This window comes from Onychomys torridus, chromosome 22 (genome assembly GCF_903995425.1).
Source record: "Onychomys torridus chromosome 22, mOncTor1.1, whole genome shotgun sequence".
Taxonomy (NCBI): domain Eukaryota; kingdom Metazoa; phylum Chordata; class Mammalia; order Rodentia; family Cricetidae; genus Onychomys; species Onychomys torridus.
Window position 1 is genome coordinate 6,352,162 of NC_050464.1, and position 21,507 is coordinate 6,373,668.

General features: G+C 51.4%; 2 protein-coding genes across 2 annotated transcripts in view; both read right to left on the reverse strand.

The window, feature by feature from the left end:
* LOC118572593 lies at nt 1–16,303 on the reverse strand. The gene is made up of 6 exons (XM_036172316.1): nt 16,179–16,303; nt 15,025–15,090; nt 10,242–10,442; nt 1,842–1,918; nt 962–1,066; nt 1–260 (listed from the first exon to the last, which is right to left on the reverse strand). The coding sequence occupies exons 1-6, from the start codon at nt 16,301–16,303 to the stop codon at nt 1–3; spliced, it is 834 nt and encodes a 277-aa protein (XP_036028209.1).
* Arpc1a (actin related protein 2/3 complex subunit 1A) overlaps nt 15,983–21,507 on the reverse strand; it is a 25,676-nt gene continuing 20,151 nt past the window's right edge. Inside the window, exons 7-10 of the mRNA XM_036172232.1 lie at nt 20,133–20,208; nt 19,769–19,962; nt 17,747–17,837; nt 15,983–16,368 (exon numbers count right to left, since the gene is read on the reverse strand). Coding sequence (XP_036028125.1) covers nt 16,330–16,368; nt 17,747–17,837; nt 19,769–19,962; nt 20,133–20,208 — 400 coding nt within the window. The 3' untranslated portion in view covers nt 15,983–16,329. The remainder of the gene's footprint in view (nt 16,369–17,746; nt 17,838–19,768; nt 19,963–20,132; nt 20,209–21,507) is intronic.

Below are 21,507 nucleotides of genomic sequence, written 5' to 3' on the forward strand. Positions count from 1 at the left end.
TCACCCCAGCCTTCTCTGACCCAAACCAAGCACCCACCAGTCATTCTCCTGTTCAAAATAACAGATTGAGATGACACGGGAGCCACTGCCCACGGCGAACTTGTTCTCATTGGGGGCCCAGCGCACACAGCGGGCAGCTCGGTTGATCCGCAGGATGACCAGTGTAGGCTTCCATGTGCGGCCCTTCAGTGTCCACACATAGGCATTGCGGTCTGTTCCGCAGGTCACAATGCGGTTACTCTCAGGGGCCCAGTCGATGCCTGCAGGGTTGGGTCAGGACACAGGCTAAAGCCACCAAAGCTCCAGTGGCCACTCCTACATGTTTAACTATGGTGCCCAGTGCCTTGCTCATGCTAACGAGTACTCTATAACTGAGCCAAGCCTCTAGCCCCTCACTGGGCAATTTTAGGCAGGTGCTCTACTGCTGAACCACATCCCCAACCACTCACTGGCACCCCACCCCACCCCTAATAGACACTCTTAAGTGTCAATAATAATGTGCAGCCAGGCGGTGGTGGCGCACGCCTGTAATCCCAGCACTCTGGAGACAGAGGCAGGTGGATCTCTGTGAGTTCGAGGCCAGCCTGGACTATAAAGCGAGTTCCAGGACAGCCTCCAAAGCTACAGAGAAACCGTCTCAAAAATCCAAAAAAACAAATGAACAAACAAAAACAATGTGCAACAACATAATCTTTTTACCACCAAAGCCAATTGGACATTTAATTTTAAAAATTTGTTTTGTGTTTATGCGTACTAGTTTGTAGAGGTCAGAGGACAACTTGCAGGAGTGGTTCTCTTCCTCTGTGTGGGTCCTGGGATGGAACTCAAGTAAGTTCCTTTATCAGCTGAGCCATGTGTATGGTCCCTGAGCCAGCTTGAACATGTCTTCACTGTAACCCAGACTACTCGAATACAGTGAGTGAGCAGGTAGCCTCCTCTCACGAGGGTAGTCCTGACCCACCTGTCACCTGCCCGTTGTGCTCCTTCAGCTCGTGAACCTTGTTCCACTTGGCTCCACTCTTCTCATAGATGTGCACCTCATGGTTGTTGGGGCAGATGGCGATCTCTGTGGGAGGCAGGCGTCAGCTTAGGAGGCAGCAGCATGGGTGCCCACCCTTCCCACCTCTGCTCTCCACTAAAGTGCTCTTCAAGAGCCAGGCTGTCCTGCTGGGTCACCCCATGCCTGTACCCATCACCCTGAATTTTCCCACAGCCCACAGCTCTAGCAGAAGCCATTACTGCCCTATCTCCAAGACCTCCATCCTGTTCTGGGGCCTTCCTACCCACCCCTGTAAGTTTTTACATCTGTTTGTGCATGTGTGTAGTATGGGAGTGCCACAGCATGTGAGTGGGAGTCAGAGGGCAACCTAGAGTGCTGAGTTCTTTCTCTCCAATATGTGGGTCCTAGAGACCAAACTCACCGCGCTTGCTTGGCAAGCAATGCCAAGCCATCTCACTGGCCCATTTTGTTGGTTTTTGGCGATAAGGTCTCACTGTGTAGCTCAGGCTGGCCTCAAACATACACTCTCTCTGCCCCAGCCTCCTAGGTTTGGGATGGCAGGCGTGTACCCCCATGCCCTGTCCTTTGTGTTTTTCATCGTAACCCCACCACCCACCAGACTGCTGAACTGCCATCCGCCCAACATGCCGACATCTCCTTCTACCCGCCTGGCTCCCCTGCTTGCTCTTGGCTTCTTCTCCCGTCTCCCAGGAGCAAGCACTTGCCTTAAGCAGATTCAAGGTATGGGGTCTGGCTGCACCCCACCCCTCAAAGCTGCTTCACTGCCCTGTCACCCCACTGTCCCAGTTCAGCAGGCCACCTTGCAGAAGTCAGCACTCACGTGTACGGTCCTTGTTCCAGGCATGGCAGCTGATGGGCTCCACGAGGAAGCTGTGGTAGGCCATAGTCACTTGTCTCCTGGACCCAGGGGAGGGGACAGAATGCAGGTCAGCTGTGCCTGTCTTGGCAGGGAAGCAGCCTGGGTCACCCTAGTCTCCTGACTGGCCAAGCCTGTTACAACCTCTCCTTGATCCCCAGAGTCCCTCATCCCAAAAAAGTGGGTGTCACAGATGTCCTGGGCTCTAGAGAACAAAAGGTGGGTAGAGCAGAGCTTGGGACTGTAGGCAATGACACTATGTGAGTGGGGACTGGGACCCTGAGCCACATAGGCCTGTCACTTACCACCTGTGTCTCAGTTTCTTCATAGTGTAGACAGACAGACAGACACACATGAAAATTAAACAGTCCCATAATCCAATTCAAACAGAGCCCATCTGTCAGTGTGGTCCTCCCTCCCCAAGCCCCGTGGGTTGAACAAAGCAGGCCAGGCGGTTAAGACAGCTCACATTCTAGGGCTGGTCTCCTCAGAGCCATGGCTGGGCTCCCACAGCCTCCCCAGCCCGACTCAGGTTCACAGGTCTCTGAGGCCAAGGAGGAATGCCGGGCTCCCCACCTGCCCTGCACAGCTGAGGAGCTCCCCTGCTCCCTGGCTGGCCTCCCCCACGCTTCTCCCACATCCTGCCAGATATCCCTTCCTGGCCACTGCTGTCCACATTTTCATGCCTCGGAGATCTTCTCTGTTGTCCCCTCTGTTCTCCTCCAAGACACCCATCCAAAATACCACCGAAAGTCACTTCCCCAAACCCTGTCCTGCCCAGTCATGAGGTTTCCAGAGTGGGGAGGCATCATGGCACTGTCTGCCAGCCATGTGACCCAAAGCACATCACCTGCTGCCCCTGAACCTCACTCCCTCATCGGCACAATACAACAGTAACCCTGTCTACCCTGCCTGAGGTGTGGAGAGTGGAGTGAAATGCCGGGGGTGAGGGGGTGGGGGGTGGGGGTGTCTGATAGCACATGCCTGGAATTCCAGCCACGGAAAGGGTAAGTCAGGGTGGTCATGAGTTCAAAGCCACCCTGGGCTACCCAGACCTTGTCTCAGGAAACCAACAGGGCTGGGGATGTAGCTCAGTTGGCAGAGTGCTGGCCTAGTGTTCATGAGGACCATGTAAACTGGGTATGGTAGCACAAGCCTAAGAGGCAGAGGCAGGAGAATAATCGTTAAGTTCACAGTCACCCTGGGCACATACTGAATTCCAGGCTAGTCTGGGCTACAGGTGCTGCTGTCTAGTAACAAAAAGATACAGCATGGCTGGTAGGTGATTGGGAAGTGGTCCCTCAGTCTGGGACCCACGTGATGGAAGGGGAGAACCAACTTCCTCGAGTTGTTCTGTAACCTCTACATGCATGCGTGTGACACAGCATGAAGAGATAGACATAGTTTTTAAAGACACTTTAAGGAGCCAGCTGACAAACTACACTTTTGTTCCATGACAGGCATGATGCCCAGCCTCAATTGAGACATGCTCTCCCTGGACCTAAACTAACCCTGAGCCATATGGGCATACTCCTGCCTCAGGCCCCTGCACTAGCTGTTCCCTGATGCTCTTCACTCAGACACACACACACACACACACACACACACACACACACACACACACGAGCGCGCGGCTCAGGCCTACACCCTTTGCCATTTCATTCCGGGTTCAGTTGCATCATGGTCCTTCCACAGAGCACTCACTGATAAACCCTGCCCATGGCCTACCCCACTCTGCTAACCTGGTGAAAACCTCTTGCTTACAGGTACAACAGGGACATTTAGACAGTTCCTGGGTGGCACAGGACACATCTGCCAGGAGAAACCAGGACTATATCTGGCTCCCACGCCCAGAATGGGGACCCAGTGGACTCTCAGAAAACCTTTGCTCAGGAAGTGGGTGTGTGCACACCTGGCTCAGGCTAGATGGCTGTAATCAAGCTTTGCACATGGGCCAGGTGTCATTCTGCAGATGCCATCCACCTTGCTATTTTTTAAATGGAGAACTGATTGTCTCTGCCTCCTCGGCACTGGCATGACATGTGTGTGCCACCACACCTAGCCATTTTTTCCTTTTTCTGGTTTTTCAAGAGTTTCTTTGTGTAGCCCTGGTTGTCCTGGGCTGGCCTCAAACTCACAGATCCCCATGCCTCTGTCTCCTGAGTGTGAGGATTAAAGGCGTAGACTACCATGCCTGTCTTTTGTTGTTAGCTTTAATTATGTGGAGGTGGAAGGACACAAATCGGGCGAAGCCCAAAACGGCCAGAAGAGGGCGCCTGATTCCCTGGAAGTGGAGTCCCAGGCAGCCGTGGGGCGCCCTACTTGGTTTTGTACTGATGAGCCATCTCTCCCACACCACACCCCGCTTTTTCACAGGGGTTCTGGGGATCAAACTCAGGTCCTCATGCTTGCAAGGCACACTTAGCATACATGTTCTTCCTTTTATAGATCAAGCCATAACAGCCTCCTCTACCTCCCAGATCTGAGGAGCTAGGCTAAGGGGAGGTACCCGGAAGAACAACTTTGAAGCCCTCACCTTACCCTGCAGGCTAGATGGGAATTTCCCTGAGTGCTTGTGGGTGGATCTCCCAGCCAGGGCCACCACAGCAAACAAATGACAAGACTCAGCAGCAGAGAGGAGGGTCTAGGTACAGAATCAAAAGCTCTTTTGTTTGTTTTTTGCTGTTGTTTTTATTTTTTCTTTCTTTTCCAGACAGAGTTTCTCTGTGTATCCCTGGCTGTCCTAGAACTCACTCTGTAGACCAGGCTGGCCTTGAATTCATAGAGATCCACCAGCTGCTGCCTCAGAAGTGCTGGGATTAAAGGCGTGCACCACTGCCACCACCACCCGGCTTGAATTATTATTTTTAAAGACAGGGTTGTACTATGTAGCTCTGGCTGACTTGGAACTTACTACATAGACCAGGCTGGCCTCAAACTCAGAGATCTGCCTGCCTTCCACCCACCTCCCCATCTCCCCCCAGTGCTGGGATCAAAGGTGTGCACCACCATGACCATCACCAACATGATACGTTTTAAATAACAAACATTAAGAGACATATGAGTGGAGGGTATCACAAGGGAGATATGGATGCTATTCCCATTTAAACAGGTATAAACAGGTATGCTGAGTGTCTCCTGTCAACAGCCCATCTCATCTCATGAGCCCATCTTCAGCTGTCAACAACGTGGAGGAGGGATGAAAGACGGCCTAGTGGCTGATCTACTCCTTGTAGAGGACTAGAGTTTGACTCCAAAGACCCACATCAGGTGTCACACTGGTTGTAACTCCTGCTGAGGGACCCCTCACCCTCTCCTGGCCTCTGCAGACGCTACAGTCACATGTGCATACCCACAGTCACACAGAATAATAATAATAATAATAATAATATTATTATTATTATTATTATTATTATTATTATAATTATAATTATTATTATAAATAGAAGAAACTCCAGTTTGGAGCATAGCACTCTCGCTGGTGATTTTGTCAGTCTTTTAGGGCTCCCTTCACTACAGAAGGATGCACAGAGGATATATATACCCTGGGAGCAGACACGTCCAATTGGATGAAGCCAAGAGTACTCCTGCCTTCTAGAAGAGGCTGAGCAAACTAGGTTCTGACCTGACTAGTAATTATATAAACCCTCGCTGATCTTCCCTTAAAAAAACAGATCAGACAGCCTGGTCTGCTGAGCAATTTCCAGGACAGCCAGGGCTACACAGAAAAACCCTGTCTCAAGAAACAAAACAAAAAAATCAGCAGAGGAAACCTGTGGTCAGCCTAATCCATAAAATACATCAGCACAAGACGGGTGTGGTGGCCAACGCCTTTAATCCCAGCAGTCGCCAGGCGCACCTTTGTGAGTTCAAGGCCAGCCTGGTCTCCAAAGCGAGATCCAGGAAAGGCGCAAAGCCACACAGAGAAACCCTGTCTCCAAAAGCCAGGGAAAAAAAAAAAAAAAATCACAGCAGGGCTAAACCAGATGCCACTCCAAAGTCCAGCTGAGCTCTGGTTGGTCCCTAAATGCAGTGAATGTTGAATGCCCATCCCCCCGTGGCAGTAAGAAGTCCAGAGCTGTAGCCTGCCTTCTCAGTATCCGCCTCATCACTCTCCATGGGCCTGACACTGCCCTCAGCAGCAGGCTCTGTGTGTCCTCCCGGGTAATTTCAGACAACTGGAGGAGCCCTGGCCTCATTGCCTGGAACCTCATGGTTGTGTGGAGGAGCAGTAAAAAGCTGCTAACGCTAACCATAGGCAAAGGGTGACCGAGTCAATGACAGTGTCCATTGGTTGGGCACAGGAGAGCCACAAACAAATGAGGAAAAGACTCACTTCCCTCTTCTTACAGCTTCTGAAAGCAACCAAACTAGCAAGACCCCAGACCTACAAGGGGGTGGAGGAGGGAATGTCACCCACTGCCTGCCATCCACCTTGATGTAAAAAGTACCCAAATCTGCATTTGGTGGCCCACGCCCCTTTAAAACCCAGCACAGTGACAGAGGCAGGATCTCTGTTTCAAGGCCAGCCTGGTCTACATAGTGTGTTCCAGGCAAGCCAGGGCTACACAGAGAGATCCTGTTGGGGGGGGGGGGGGAGGACACAGCCAAATGCAACCAAGAGTGCGGTGTGGTAAGACGAGCCGCAGTAACCCCTGCACTGGAGGCAGAGGAGGGAGGATCTGTACTTACTTTGGTGCTGCTGGGGATGAGATCCAGGGCCTGTGCACTCTGTTGCTGAGCCAGACCCTGAGCTCTCTCATCCATCTGTCAAAGGAGGTGGGGAGGGAGGGGGCTATGAGACTGCTCCTGCTCTGTTACTGCCCTGGAAACTGGGAGAGTCTGGGGGAGTGTGGATTAAACTTCCTGTCTGGCTCCAGGGTCTCTCCTGCCAGCACAGGACCAGGCGGGTCTCTGTTCTTCCCAGGAGCACTGCCCACGCAGGGCTACTCCCGCCTAGACCAGCGCTGGCTAGGGCAAGAGAGGGCCAGTGGCATGGCATCCTGAGGAAGGGTCTGTTTCGCTCTGAATCCCTGCCAGCGGCACTGAGTGGTGCTTTGGGTCTTCAAGGTGAGTTGTTTTTATCCTGAGCATGCCCTAGAACATGAACTAGGACCCTAAGTTTCTTCAACATGAATTTTTCTTTCTTTCTTTCTTTCTTTTTTTTTTTTTTTTTTTTTTTTTTGAGACAAGGTTTTTTTGTGTAGCCCTGGCTGTCCAGGCTGGCCTCAAACTCAGAAATCTGTCTGCCTCCACCTCCCAAATCCTGGGATTAAAGGTGTGTGCCACTGTTGAATTCTTTGAACTGTGCTTGGTGGCTCACACCAGTAATCCCTTGCCCTCTATAGGCGGAGGATTGTAATTTGAGGTCAGCTTTAGGTACATAAGAAACTGATTTTTTTCCCCCTTCACAGTATTGGGGATGGAACCCAAAGTCTTGTGCATTCTAGTAAGTGTTCTAACTGGGAGCCACACCCCAGCCCCTCACTGGGGGATTCTAGGCAGGGGCTCTACCACTGAGCCACATCCCAGCCCTCAGAAATATTTTTTGACTATTGCTGAATGAGTGACTTCTACTTTCTTTTTGCTATCTGTCTTGGGGGATAGTGAGACAGAGAATATGCCCTGTTGCATCACAGCAATGCATAACAACTGGGGGGCAGGGCATGGGGAGAGGGCTAGGAACAAGTGGTCAGAGAAATCAGAAGCCTTTACCCTAGGACACCTCCTGTGGCTGGGGAGGGCTGATGCAGCTCCGCTCCTGAGCCAGTCAGAGCCCAGGCTGCTGTGCAGCCAAGGACTCTCCTAGGTCTTGGGTCTCAGAGTTCCTCCGAAGAGTGCTGGGTTAAACCTCTCCAACAGGGTGTGGTACCACACACACAGATGCCAGCACTCAGGAGGCTGAGGCTGGGGCATCATGAGTCTGAAGCCAGCCTGGGCTTCATAGTGAGAACCTGTCTCAGATAAATAAAGAGGTGGTTCTTCTGTCCCTCGTGTCCCTGTCTCCTCTCTGCGGGCCGGGGAATCACCTGAGCACACTTCACCCATTCAACCTGGCCTTCCAAGATAGACAGACAGACAGACAGATAGATAGATAGATAAGAGATAGATAGATATAGACAGAGATAGAAAGAAAGAAAGAAAGAAAGAAAGAAAGAAAGAAAGAAAGAAAGAAAGAAAGACAGGCAGACAGACACAGTCTTTATTGGTCCTTCCTTGCTCAGTTGGCTTTTCTTGGCTCTGTTTCCTTGAATCCAGTTTGGCTGAATTTGAGACTTACACCAAGCAGGAGTTGCCTGCAGGAGGACCTTGGCTCCACAGGCAATCCAGGAAGTCCCCGCCCAGCTCAGGCGCTGCTCAGAGCAGCCAGCAGCTTTTTTTCTTTTTTATGGTGCTAAGCCTTACTCAACTTCCTGTTGTGGGTAGGAGCCTGGGTGGTGTGAGCAGCCCTCAAAACCCCCAGTTCCTCCTCCTCTAGGCTGCTCTTGAAGTCTTACTGAACTAGGCAAAGCCAAATTCAGCAACACAGATTAAAATAATTTTAAAATACTGTAAAACACCAGTTCAAATAATCAGAACAAAACTCCTCCAAAACACATAAAACTCAGTGCTGGCAGGACTGTGGAGAGATCCTCAGTTGTTCGTTTGTTCTGTGTACTTGAAGGACGGTGTGCTAACTAACTCCTAATTCCAACAACTCGTGTAAGAACAAACAGAACCTGGGGCTGGAGAGCAGGTGTGTGATGAACACTTGCTGCTCTTGCCGAGAACTGGGTTCAGCTCACAGCCACCAAATACTCAGCTCCAGGGGAATCTGACATTTTTCTGCCATCCTAGGGAGAGAGACAGCGCGTGCCCACGAGGACGACCACACGCAAGCGAACACACACACACACACACACACACACACACACACACACACACACACCAGTGACAGAGTGGAAAAACCCACATACCACTGGGGGGGCTGGAGGGTGTGGCTCATTCGGAGAACACTCGTCTAACAAGCGTGAGGCCCCGGGACCAAGACAAAAACCCATACTGAGGTTATTTATTTTTTAAAATGACACAAATGTGTGCTCACCTTTAATCTCAGCACTGGGGAAGCAGAGATAAGCTGATCTCTAAGAGCTCAAGGCCAGCCTGGTCTACATAATGAGACCCTGTCTAAAAAAGACAAAACCCAAAGCAAAAAAGGATCGCCAGAAATTTCGTTCACAAAGAACTTTGCCTTACACTCTTGGTGCATGTCCGGGGATGTCAGGGGACAACCTCGGCTATCTTATCCCACCCCAATCGGAGCGCTAGGATTACAGACATACTTCCAGTTTCTTGTAGATGCTGGAGATTCGAACTCAGGTCTTCATGCTTGCACGGCCAGTGTTTTTATGCACTGCGCCATCTCCCATCCCCACACATTCTCTTACAATCCAAGTCTGTAAATCTGTTTCTTTTTCATTTGGACGTGAAGAAGTTTAACTTCCCTCAAAGCCACCCGGCAGGGCTGCAGTTTGGGACCCCACACCATCCTACCGCCAGGCAAGGCAAGGTTCAACCCTGGTGCAGAAATGAGGTCGGCAGCAGCAGGCAGGCACACTGCCAAGTGTGTTGGCCACATCTGGCCGCTAAGCCTCTGGATCTGGAAGGTCCCCATTTTCCAGGCAAGGCAAGTTGAGCTCCACAGCGACTGGGTGGCTCGCCCGCGTCACCGGCCACGCCGCCCCAGGCTGGAGCTGCCTCGGGGAACAAGCTCAGCACCTGGGCTGACTCCCAGTTTGGGACTCCTGGGGGCCCGATCGGACCTTCCCAGCCCCGACTGGCCGGCTGGGCTTCTCTCGCGCTGCCGGGGTCCGCTCGCCCCGCACCGCACCGGGTGAGACCCAGAAACCTGAATCCCGGCGGGGTGGGCATGGTCACTGGGGGGTGAGGCGGGGCGGGGGCGCCAGCTCATTTCCCGGTCGCAACAACCCGGAAGGCTGCGGACTAAGGGGGAAGTGACTGGGCGTGGAGCCCTGCACCCGAAGTAACGGGGCGACACCGGGCGCGGTGATCGAAAAGCGGGACCAGAAAAGCGGAGAAAGGGCGCGAGGGCTGGGGCTGCGCCGCCTTGGTGGCGTCGAGTGCGCGGGGAATTTCTGCGGTGCTCCCACCGCGCCCCGCATCTCCAGAACGCCGCCCCCAGTAGTTCCTCTTTCGTCGCACCCTCGCCGGAGCCCCACCAGGCCCCCATGCACACGGCCCTCCAATCTTCTCTCACCCCACCCCCTTCACTGTCGAACTTAGCTTCAAGTCCCCGGACTTCTAGGTGGCCTCATCCCCCCCCCCACCCAGACACACACCACGCGACCACCCCACGCCCCTCACCTCGGGGCGCCCCGGCCGCGGACTCTGGACAGTCGACGCGCCGAACCGGCTCTGAGCCCCGCGCAGCGCCGCAGCCACTTCCTCGTGGGCGGGGGGCGGGGCCTCCGGGCACAGCCCCGCAGGGACCGGGGCGGGACCCGGGCGGCGGAGGCCAGATCCCAGGACCCGCCCACCCCTGGAGGTGCGGAGCCGGCGTGACCTCTGCAAAGTCCAGCTCAGCTCAAGATTCGCGTGGAGAGCCACGTTGTCTCTCCAACTACTTTCTGCGTGGGGAAACTGAGGCTGGGAGAGAGGGGAGCCGGAGCTCGGGCTTCAAAGAATGCAGAGGGGTAGCAGGCACCCCGGAACTCAGCGACCCCTGCGTGCCTCTGTCCCTAACGCTCTGGGAGCCATTCCAGGCGCCCAATTGCAGACCTTGGCGGTAGGCGGCCCCGCCCCCCGGTCCTCAGTGTACGGAAGGAGGCAGAGTCGCCTGTGTCCAGGCAGGAGAGCACCGCCACCCAGATGACTTCTTGCTTCTGTCGTCCCACACACTTCGCTCCTGCAAGTCACCTGGGCCCTCTTGAAGCCACCTGAGTCAGGTGGTGCTCCAGGGTCATCCAGGCCGATTGTTTCTGAGGTCACTTTGCCCCCCACCGTGTGAGAGAACCTCCCTAGACTCCCAGCAGTATCCTATGTCACTATTTCTGGCCTCATTTACACTAAGACCCTGAGCACTTCCTCTATGGGTGGCTAGCATAGAGGTGCTTACACTTGATGACCCACACCTGAACAGGTTCAAGTTCATCCTTGGCTTCATAACCAGTTCAAGGCCAGCAGCCTGTGTTACATGACACCCTGCCTCAAAAAACAAAAAAAAAATGGGCCAGCAAGATGGCTCAGATGGCAAAGGTGCTTCCCACCAAACCTGAGGACGTGAGTTGGATCCCAAGAAACCACAAGGTAGAGAGAATAGATTCATTCAGGTTGCCCTCTGACCTTCACACATATGCCATAGTGCACTATAGTGTAAACACACACACACACACACACACACACACACACACACACGGTAAATCAATAAATGTAATATTTTGTTTTTGTTTTTCAAGACAGGGTTTCTCTGTGTTGCCCTGGCTGTCCTGGAACTCACTCTAGACCAGGCTGGCCTCGAACTCACAGAGATCCATGTGTCTCTGCCTCTGAGTTCTGAGTTCTGGGATCAAAGGAATGTGCCTCTATGACTTAAATAAAAAAATCTTAAGTTTGAAGTGGTTCCCATAGTCCATGCCCAGTGAATCTGTTTTGTTTTTGTTTTTTTTTGTTTTTTGTTTTTTAAGTTGGGATTCAAACTCGGGATCCTACACATTCAGCAAACATTCTACTATTGAGCTACATCCCCAGTTTTCACTTTTTACCTTGTTTCTTTAAGTGTCTGGGGCTGGACTTGAACTCTGGCAGGCCTTGAATTTGTGATTCTTCTGCCTCCATTCTCTTTGTGCCACCAGACCAAGCTCAGTAAGATTTAGCTCAGATTTTCATGAATAACTGTTCCTGTCACCAAAACAGAGGTGCCTGGATCCTGGGTCCCCACCTTGCTGTTCCTGTAGATTTGTTTCCGTAGCCTTGGCAAGGCCAGGTTTCTTTGGTTTGCTAGGGAAAACAAAAACAAAAACACACCAGCAGTCTTCTCCCCGTGGGACTGGCCCTTCCCTGGCTTCCGTTCTGTCCCAGCTCAGCTCTCTAAGAGCCCAGGGTAAAAGCCTGGGAAAGGCCCCAGGAGGCCTTGAGTGATCTGACTCTGTAACCTAGCGGTACGTCCTCTGTCCTGAACTAGTGACCTGAAATGACCCAGTGTCTTTGGAGGATGAACAAAGTAAAGCCAAGCCACTCTAGATAGTGACCCACTGCAGAGAAGCCCTTTCTGGGTGAGCTGTATGAGTGAAGGGCAGGAGCCTGGAAGAGGAAATGAGCCCTCAAAGCAGAGCACAGAGAGAACCGGAGCTCTGGTCAACTCTGGTCAGCTTGAGCTCAAGCTGCCTTCAGGAGGGCTGAGAAGCATGGGCCAAGTTCTCTCTCTCTTTGGGGGTGGGGTTTGGTAAGGAACCTAAGGCCTTGCACATGCACTGAGCCACGCCGCAGCCCCTCACTGGGATTCTAGGCAGATGCTCTACCACTGAGCCACACCCCAGCCCTTGTCTGCTTTATTAAGTCGGTTTGAGGACTGCTTCTTTCTGCTTTGGAAATGGACCTGATGGGATAAAGAAAGAGCACACTGAAGCAGCATGTTTGTGTCACTGGCTCTCCCATCCTCGGACCCCAGTAGAGAAACTGCACGTGGGATTCACTCAGCACCATCCACAAAATGAAGGAATGGTAGATAAAGCGTGCTAGAAAGCTGAATAGAATTCTGGTTCTGCCACTTAAGCCTTGCTCTGCCTCAGTTTCCACATCTGAGAAGTGAGGCTTTCAGGCACTACCTCCGGCCCCTGCCTCATGGACAGAAATAACTAGACATTAAATGTCTCCTGAAGCCCTGTGAGAGGCCTCCTGCTGGTAGCACTACTGAGATGTGATTGGATCAGAAAGTGCTGACCCCAACAGTGGGTGAGTCCACTGAGTTCTTAGCTGAATTCACTGCTAGGAGCTCAAACCTGAGAAGAAAGTCCTGGAGAAGTGCCTTGAAGGGTGCATCTTAATCTGCTGGCTCGCTCACTCTGCCTCCTACTGCTGTGAGTAGCTGGGCTCCACTACACACTCTGTGACGGTCACACTCTGGACTGAAGCCATGGGATAAAGCAGATTGTGTGTGTGTGTGTGTGTGTGTGTGTGTGTGTGTGTGTGTGTGTGAGAGAGGGGGGGGGGGATCAGCCTCCGTCAGCTTGTGTTTGAGTTTCTCATTGGCCTGGAATTCACTGTGAGGTTGGCAGGCCTTTGCACCTCAGGAATGTTTTCACCTCCCAGCAGAGGATTACAGGTACATGTCACTAAGCCAGCTTATGTCTGTTCTTCGTTTTTTTGAGACAGGTTCTCACAATGTAGCACTGGCTGGCAGGACTCAGAGACCTACCTGCCCCTGCCTCCTGAGTGCTGAGATTAAAGGCGCCACCACCATGTCCAGAAAACTTTTTTATTTATTGTATGTATATATATGTGTGTGTGTGTGTGTGTGTGTGTGTGTGTGTGTGTTTTGCTTGCATGTATGTGCACCAAGTGTATACAGTACACACCAGGGTCGAAGAGGGCATCAGATCCCTGGAACTGAAGTCACAGAAGGTTGTGAGCCGCTGAGTGGATGCTGGGAACCAAACTCAGTTCCTCTGCAAGATTCTCAATCACTGAGCTCCCCCCCGGCCCCCCTCCCTCTCTTCCTCTTCTAAGATAGGGTCTCTCTACTTAGCCCTGACTGTCCTGGAACTCATTATGTAGACTAGGCTGGCCTCAAACATCCACCTGCCTCTGCCTCTGTGCTGGAATGAAGGGCATGCGCCACCACACCTGGCTTTTTTTTTTTTAAAGTGAGGTCTGGGGCTGGAACAGTGGTACAGATGGCAATGACTTCTGCCGGTTGTCCTATGACCTCCACACGTGCACTGTAGTGGGCATGCCCCCAATACAAAATAAATAAAAATACAATAAACAGAGAAAGGAACCATCAGAGTGCAAAGCGACAGGCTTTCTCTCCCACCCCACACCATACCACCCCACCTTGCACCTCAGTGTCTTGGGCTCCCTGGTGCTGGGGTCACCCTGATGAGTGCTTTACAGAGAGGGAGCTGTATGACCTCAAATGAAGTCTTTGGGGGAGAGGAGCTCAGGGACTCCACCTTGGCCAGCTTTCTGTCTCTTCCAGGAATCTGCACATAGTGCCTTGGGAATGATGATGACCTGCTCTATCTTTTCTGCATATCTGGTTTCCAAAAATTGCAGCCTCATACACACTTAGGAAGAGAGAGCAGGGTGGGGCTGGTATAGCATCTTCCATTAGCATGTGCTGGCTTTCAGCTCAACCCCCACCCGCCTTGCTGCCTCCTGGGCACAGCTGACTGGACTGGCCAAGGCAGTGGGAGGCCTTCCCCAGCAGCTCCATGTAACCTCCCTTCTGTTTCAAGGATCAGAACAAGGAGAAAAGAGAAACTTCTGGCCACCAAAGGCCAAAGGTCCAGAGGGGGCATGGCCACCAGCAGCCTCAGCCCATGGCATCCAAGCCCAGCTCCTTCTCAGAACAGTCCACTGACAATTGAGAAATTCAAGTCCAGAGGGAAACCCTTCAAGGTGTTCCTTACGAAGGTCCAAGTCCTGGTGTGGTGGTGAGCACCTGTAACCCCAGCACTCAGGAGACTGATGCATGAAGATGCCTAGCCATGCACAGTGGTTACTGCTTGGGTTCTAGGGGGCTGGTTATTGACTCTCCTCCGTGCACATGAGATTTATCTGCCTAAAGTGCAACGGCAACAGCAACTGTACAGAGTTTTTGTGCATAGTCAACACCTACCTATTGGTGAAATTATTAAGGCCACTCCACGTAGTTAAAAGGGAGGTTTATTTTGTGGGGTAACTTACAAATGAAGGGATAGGTTGTAGGGTCTGGCAAAGGTATAGTGCAGTCTGGCGGTGTTCTCTGGAGAACTCTGCTCGGTCTACCTCCAGTGTCCAGAGCCCCGAACCAAGAGAGCGACCTCCTCCTGCTCCTCGGTCTTCGGCTCCCTCCTCTGCCCCACCTTGTGGGCGTGATCATTACTGAAGCCTCAATGGGGGTTGGAACTTCCAGGCCAATGCTGGGATGGCTATCCACTACACCTACCTTGGCATATTCAAGTACACCAGCCCGTGTTGATAGGAGCTCCTGACGTCAGGGGTGGAGATAACACTGTAACACAGGGGTTGATCAAGGCAGGGCCACCAGGCCAGTATCCAGGTGCTGCCAACACACCCTCTTGGAGATAAGGTTTGCCATTTGTCATCAAAAGGGCCACTTTTGTGGGTGGTGGTGGCAGCGGCGCATGCTTTTAATCCCAACACTGGGGAGGCAGAGCCAGGCAGATCTCTGTAAGTTAGAGGCCAGCCTGGTCTACAGAGTGAGATCCAGGACAGGCACCAAAACTACACAGAGAAACACTGTCTCAAAAAATCAAACAACAACAAAGCCACTTTCTTTGCAAATATCGTAACATCCTCTGAGACCCTTGCTAACTAGCCCCCAGTAGAGAGTAAACAGCTGCCCAGAGGCCTGGAGCTGAGGCCCAGCTGGAAGAGTGCTGGCCTGGCGCACAGGGCCCTGGATTCCATCCCTGGCACCACAGGGCACACCCATAATCCTAGCACTCTGGAGGTATAAACCAGAGGATCAGTTGTTCAAGGTTATTCTTGCATGCATGGGGAGCTCCAGGCCAGCCTGGGCTAACTGAGAGATCTTGGTTGTTCATTTGTTCTGTGTACTTGAAGTGTGCTAACTAACTCCTAATTCCAACAACTCATGTAAGAACAAACAGAACCTGGGGTTGGAGAGGAGGTGTGTGATGAAGAACACAACCCTGTGCCCTTGAGTGCCTTGAACTTGCAATCCTCCTGTCTCAGCCTTTAAGGTGTTGCAATTATGGGTGGGCACTACATGCCTGACTCAATAACTAATCCTAAAGGTTGTAGAGATCAATGCAGTTTAAGGATCTGAGATCTAGGGCCTGACCCTAAAAACGAACTAACCTAATGAGGATGGAGCTGTTCCTCTGCTAACAACAGAAATAATATAAAGGAAAACAAAACACATTTGCACACTTGGGATCTTTAATTTTTTAGCAGACAACACACACTTCCCTCACCTTTTAAGTTAGTGTGACAATCTTCCATAATAAACTACTTCAAGAGAAGCTTTGGTCAAAAATGGAATGAGACAGCAAATTCAAAACAACAAAACAGAAGAAAAAATGAAAAGAAACCCCTGCTGTCTTTAAAACCCACATTTCACCCACAACACCCACACGAACACACGCTAGTTGCTTGATAGTGTGACAGTGTTCCCACGGCCGGCGATCCTCACCACCACGCGAATGGCAGAGTGTGCTCAGCCCTGGTCCGCTCCGCATGCTGGATGGCAGAGGCTCCACCGGCTTCACATTATCCGGAGGCCCTGGATGGAAGACTCCAGGGTCTTGAGAAAAGCACAACACTGGTCAGTCTGAGGATTTGCTGCCTGCTCCCCTGCACTGCCTGCCCCACTGCTGCACCCCTCCCTGGTAGGTACACAGGCCCACCGTCCTCATCCTGCACTCTCCAGACCTTGGCTCCAGGGTGGTCCCCAGGCCTGGACATCTCTGTCCCCAATAAGCTCACACACTTCACTTCTTTTTTTTTAAAGACAGGGCTTCTCTGTGTCTGGAAGTCCTGCAACTTACTTTGTGGACTAAGTTGGACTCAAAATCACAGTGATCCACTTTCCTCTGACTCCTGAGTGCTGGGATTAAAGACATGCATCACTACCTTTTTTTTTAAGATTCATTTATGAGCCAGGTGGTGTGGCATACACCTTTAATCCCAGCACTTGGGAAGCAGAGGCAGGTGGATCTCTGTGAGTTTGAGGCCAGCCTGGTCTACAGTGCTAGATCCAGGACAGATCAAAACTACACAGAGAAACCCTGTCTCGAAAAACCAAAAAAAAAAAAAAAAAAAAAAAGCTGGCCTTGAACTCAGAGATCCACCTGCCTCTGCCTCCTAAGTTCAGGGATTAAAGGTGTGCGCCACCACTGCCCAGCTCCTTTATGTACTTTTATGTGTATGTTTGCCTGAATGCATGTATGTGCATACATGTGTGGCTAGTGTCTGTGGGGTCAGAAGAGGGCACTGGATGCTAGAACTAGAGTTGCATTTGGTTGTGAGCTGCCACGTGGGTGCTGGGAAATGAATCCTGAGTCCTGAACAAGAGGTCTGAACTGCTGAGCCATCACTCCAGACCCCTACAATATTCTTGCACTACCATACATAGCACGTGTGGTTGTGTTGTGTGACCCATCTTCTCAGCTCCTTGCATTGTTTGGGGGGAGGTGGGGAGCAAGGTTTTATTCTCTAGCACAGACTGGCATCAAATTGAAAGCAATTCTTCTCCCCTAGCTTCCCAAGGTAGGTATTGCAGGAGTGAGCTCCATGAACAGTTGTATTTATTAAATAAATGGTATAAACTATAAAAATATGTCAACACACAGAAATGTAGGCTGGTGGCCAGCACAGGGTCCATTTCAAAAACAGCATTCCAAGTTTTGTTGAGACATCAACCACTTAATGGGAATGGTGCTCCCCTCATGCTTAGAGATTCGGGGCCAACTCTTCTGCCATACACTGCGCTGACACTGTATGTCAAGAAGGAAGAAATGTTTCTTTAGGAAGAGTTTGAGCACAAGCAAGAGTTGATCTAAATGGCAGAAACACTTGGAAATCAAGGTCTAGGGTAGTTCAGTGGAAGAGTGCTCCCTAACAAGTGTGAGGCCCTGGGTTCCATTTCTAACGCTGCAAAAAACAGTACCAAGAAGAAATACCTTAAAATCCCAAATTGTCATGGCTCCATCGATGCCAGTAGTGCAAAATTTTCGACAATCTTGCTTGTCCACCTCATAAATAGACACCTGACTAAAAGAAGCAAAATCAAGAGACTGTGAGGTCTGTGGTGAAGTGAGCCCAACCCTCACCTACTGTAAGGTCCACTAAAGGAAACGAACTCTAGCCACTGCTGAATATTAACACATCCATCAGCACTGGGCAGTAACAGTAGGAGTCAGGAACTATCCTACTTATCCTAAGATAACTGGGCTATATAGTAAGTTTCAGATTCATCAGGGTTACATAGCAAGACCCTGTCTCAAAATGGGGGGCGGAGAGCCTCACTAGCTTGAGATATACCTCAGTTGACAGAGTGTCTGCCTAGAATACATGAGGTCCTGGCTAGATCGCCATTACCACATCAATTGTGTGTGCTGCTGGCACATGCCTACAGCTATGGCACTTAGAAGGCAGCGGCAGACAATAAGTTTAAGGTCATCCTGAATAACACAGCAATCCTCTACCCACCTATTCCCCCGACCCACCCCCTACTCCAGCCTATTCAGTAAGTCTGAGACCAACCTAAGCTACATGAAATCATATGTCAAAAAGAAGGGGGCGGGGCATGGTGGCATGTGTCTTTAATACTAGCACTCAGGAGGCGGAGGCAATCAGATATGTGAATTATAGGCCAGCCTGGTCTATATACAAACTCCAGGCCAGCCAACATGCTATACAGGTTGTGTGTGTGTGTGTGTGTGTGTGTGTGTGTGTGTGTGTGTGGTGATTTTGTTACCACATGTCAGGAAAACAAAGAAGTGGAGGAGATGGCGAGGGCCTCACGGCATGTGATGGGTACAAACAGGGTGGGGCTCGGGAGTGACGCAGACGTAAAGAACTGTTTCCTATTTTCAGATACAGACATGGCCAGAGCATGACCGAAGCCAACTGGTCCCCAACAAGCCTTTCATATCAACCTGCCAGGACAGCCAGGGCACAAGGAAGCCAGAGCCTTCCCTGCATTTGAAATTAGTCTTCATTGGGTAGAGAACTTGCCTAGCAATGTCCTGGGGTCAATCCCAAGTCCAAAACACCAAAGAATAAATAAATACAAAGACTCATTACAATGCCAGAGGCAGGCAGTCACTCCTCCAGATTCTAGCAGAGCCCAGCAGATAAAGAAAACAACCTGTGTGAGCTAATCACGTGGAAACCTTCCAAGACGGCAGACAGCTGCTGCTTTCTCATCTCAAAGGTCCAGACCAGAGCCTGCCCCTCGAAAGAGACAGCGAACCACAGCACAAGACTACTTCTGGACAGCCTGAGTGGAGGATGGCTTTTACATATATCACTAGTTTTCCATCTAATTTATTGTGTGTGGGGGTCGGAGGACAACTTTTGGGAGTCAGTTCTCTCCTTTGTCCATGTCGATTCTGGGAGCACACTCAGTCGGTCAGGCTCGGCAGCAAGTGCCTTTATCCACTGAGCCATCTTGTTGGCACTCTTGCCTCAGCCTCCCATGTCCTGGGACTACAGCCTGTGACACCATGCCCAGCATGAACCTAGCTCCTCCACACACTGGTACTAGCTGACCAGGCCTTCTCTGACAGGAGCCACACTCCTCCTGCGTGCCTGGTGCCAAGAGCAGCTTGAAGGGCACAATGATGAAGTGGTGGCAGCTCACTTCTGTTGGTGAGACAGGGTTTCACCATGCAGCCTTGGCTGGCCTGGAACTCCCTATGTAGGTTATGTAGACCAGGCCAGCCCTGAGTTCATAGAGATTCACACATGCCTCTGCCTCCTGAATGGTGGGATTAAAGGCCTGTGCCACCATGTCCAGCCAACTCCCTCTGTCATAAGCTAAAAATAAGACCTTGGGTGGGAGGCACAAGCTCACTACTGCTCATTCCTTCAGGGATGCCTGCAGCACATAGGGCTTCTGTGGGGAAATGACAAGGAGTGGGCACCTTGGCCCAGCCACGTCTCTACAGAAGCCAGTGCCCTGGTTTCGGGGCACCTACGTGATGCTGTTCTGGTGCAGTGTCTCCAAGGCTGTGTTGCGGTCCTCGGTTGTGGCTCTCTTGTCCATGTTGCGGAAGCGTTCCATAGCAGACATGTTGCGCTGGATGCTCTGTTTTGGGACGTCTAGCTTGGACACAAAGGTCAAATAGCCACGGTCGTCATAGTTAAAGAGCATCGGGCAGCAGTCATGGCCCTGAAATGGGAGGGCAGTCAGTCCAGAGGGCCCCCTGTCCACCTACCAACCCAGCAGAGTGCTCTCCCAGCTAGACTATATTCAGATGTGCTCCTGTGCCTATCACAGAGCATGCATTGTTCCTGGCTTGGAGATGCATATGGCACACTGTGAGGAGGACAGACACTTACAGCGGCCACAACGCTGTTCTCTGAGACGAAGGACACACTCAGCAGTGGCAGGAACCCCGTCTTCAGAGTTGAAACCCTGAACACAAGAACACTTGTTACACTGGGGAAGCAGCCCACGGCTTCTGCACAGTCAGAGGACAACAAAGGCCTCATTCTCACAGTGGCTTCTCTGTACCAGCCATGCTTCTCCAAAGAGCCCCCGACCTCTCCTTGCAGGAATCTCAAGCATGAGGTGACCTTCAGAAACTGAGGCCTTGAGGCTGGAAATATAACACATGCAAGGCCCTGGTTTGACCCCTAGCACCCTCTATCAATCAATCAAACAAAAGTAAAGAACTGGCTCTGTAGCCTGTGCCCTGCCCCGCTAAGGCATTATTCATGGCCCCCAAGGAGTCCTTCCTTTCTGCCTTTGTCTCACTGAGCTGGATCTGTCCCTCTTGTCCATCCCAGTCCTCAAACCTTGGCTCTGACTGTCACCTCAGCTTACAATGGCTTCTCCTCTCTTACCTGCCATGGCTCTTCCCATCACTACTGCTGGTGAGCCAGTTCTGGTGCTGGCACTACAAAGACACTTGCTGGCAGCCATGTCCTGTGAAAGCCACCACTATGAAATGAATCTTAAGTCTTAGCCAGCTCACATTCTCAAAGTGTGTGTGTGTGTGTGTGTGTGTGTGTGTGTGTGTGTGTGTGTGTGTGTGTGTGTATAACCAGTTTTGGCAGAAAAACACCTAGTGATAAATTAAGGGCACCTCATTTTATGCAATTTTCTTCCTGTGAATGTTGGTACGTGTGGATGTACACTTGATGTCTTGCTCTATCACTTTCCTTCTGTCTGATTCCCTCAGAAAGGCTCTCTCACTGAACCAAAAGCTCAGTGTTTTGGCTTATAGGCTGGCCAGCAAGCTCCCAGGGTCTGCCTGTCTCTGCCCCTCAATGCTGTGGTCACAGGCACATGGTCATTCCTGACTTTTATGTGGGTGCTGGGGATTTAAACTCAGGTCCTTGTAAGATTACTCTGGACTACAGGATGCATTTTTGAAAGCTAGCTGCTGGCAAGCAGTTGGTACACACCTATAACACCAGCATCTGGGAGGCAGAGGCAGGTAGACCTGGAGTGCCTGCCCAGTCTGAGCACCATAGTGAGCTTGGGGCTAGAGAGACCTTGTCTCAAAACACATCCACACACCCCATAAAAACAGCTAACTGCTTGTGTCTCAGGAGACCCCTTAATCAAGCAGCTACAGAACTATAGGACTAACATTCCCTGAAGCTCATGCTGTGGTGTATTTATGCTAGAGAAGGGGAGGGATGGAGCAGACAGAGCTGAAACCGGCAGCTTACTAGTGAGAGTGAGTGTAGGAGACAGAACAGTAAC